The sequence below is a fragment of the Crocuta crocuta genome, unplaced genomic scaffold (assembly GCF_008692635.1).
Source record: "Crocuta crocuta isolate KB4526 unplaced genomic scaffold, BGI_CrCroc_1.0 scaffold119, whole genome shotgun sequence".
Taxonomy (NCBI): domain Eukaryota; kingdom Metazoa; phylum Chordata; class Mammalia; order Carnivora; family Hyaenidae; genus Crocuta; species Crocuta crocuta.
In genome coordinates, this window is record NW_027551562.1 from 9358522 (window position 1) to 9359849 (window position 1328).

The window sequence follows — 1328 nt, forward strand, 5'->3', positions numbered from 1 at the left end:
GCAGCCACCACCTCCTGAAGGAAAGACAACTGCCTGGTGGCAAATTCCCGGATGCTGGGCTCTGGGTCTTTTTTGAGATCTTCAAAAGCTCCAGGGGAAGAGAGACAAGTCAGAAGTGCCCTGGGGTCCTGTCTGCCCACAGTCCCGCCCAGGTAGAGGGAGGCCCGGGTCCCGTGCCCCCTGAGAGCAGCCCCTCATTCTAGCAGGGGTGGGGGCATGGCAAGAGACACCGGACCCCGCCTCCTCTGCCTCCCCGACCCCCCCTACTCCTTGCCCTTCACTTTTGGGCGCCCACCCACAGCCTTACTGTATTGGAGCCTCAGGCGGAGTGAGTGGGTGTGAGCCCCATCCCACAGGCGCCCATNTCAGGATGCTCAGGCAGGGCAGGCAGGAGGGTCCTGGGGCCCGGCCGCCCCCGCTCACCTATGAAGAGTGCAGCCCAGGTCTTCATGCGGCGGTGGCTGCTGTGCAGGTAGCTGAGGGCCTGCGCCAAGTGGATGCCGAACTCCTCCTGGCTCTGGGTCATCTGGCCGGAGGACAGCGTGCCGTGCTTGCTGGACCAGGGGCCGGTCCAGAGCCCCAGCTCAGCCCCGCCAGCCCCGGGGGCTGCGTGTGGGGTGGGGAGCACGNGCCGCCAGCGGAGCAGCACCGCACAGCGGTACAGGGCGAACTTGGCCTGCTGCGGGGACAGCCACGGGAGGGGTCACCTGCCGCCCGGGGTGTCTGGGCTGGACGCGTGTCTCCCCCAGACCTCGAGTTTCACGTGGGTCTGGGGCCCGACGCTACCCTCGCCGGCTGTACTCTGAGCCCACCCCCAGCCTCTGGGGCCGCCCCCGCCCCTCCTCAGCGCCGGCCCCTCGCGGGGCCCAAGGCGCCTCTCACATTCGTTTTGGAAGCGGCCGTGGATGCCTCTCTTCCCGCGGCCAGGAGCGCCCCGGGCGGCCGCGCTGTGTCTCCTTGGCCTCGGCATGGGGCACGGCTGGCACACGGGAAACCCTGACCGTTGTACCGAGGTCAGTGAACGACCCGAGCCCCCACCGTGTGTCAGGGGCTGGAGACACAGCAGGGACTGCAGCAGGCCGGGTNGGTGTGAGCCCCATCCCACAGGCGCCCATACCCACCTCCGCAGGTGGGTGGGAGGTGTGGGGTCCGGGTCGGGGGGACACGGGGTGCTTACTGCAGAACAGCAGGTTTGTGTCGGCGCTGCTGCCCATCTGCGGCACGGCCTGGGGGCGGTGGCAGATGGTGTACCCTGCGGGACAGGTGGGGCGCTGGCCAGTGGGAGGGCGCTGGGGGTGGGTGAGGCTGGGACCCTCTCCTGCCCTTCC

At 69.1% G+C, this 1328-nt stretch overlaps 1 protein-coding gene across 1 annotated transcript in view; it reads right to left on the bottom strand.

Annotated features, from left to right (window-relative positions):
* The window catches only part of LOC144219900 (maestro heat-like repeat family member 5), a gene marked incomplete at its 5' end in the record, with an annotated part of 67602 nt that overhangs the window by 1422 nt on the left and 64852 nt on the right, over nucleotides 1–1328 (bottom strand). The window contains 2 exons of the mRNA XM_077750017.1: nucleotides 424–554; nucleotides 629–679. Coding sequence (XP_077606143.1) covers nucleotides 424–554; nucleotides 629–679 — 182 coding nt within the window. The remainder of the gene's footprint in view (nucleotides 1–423; nucleotides 555–628; nucleotides 680–1328) is intronic.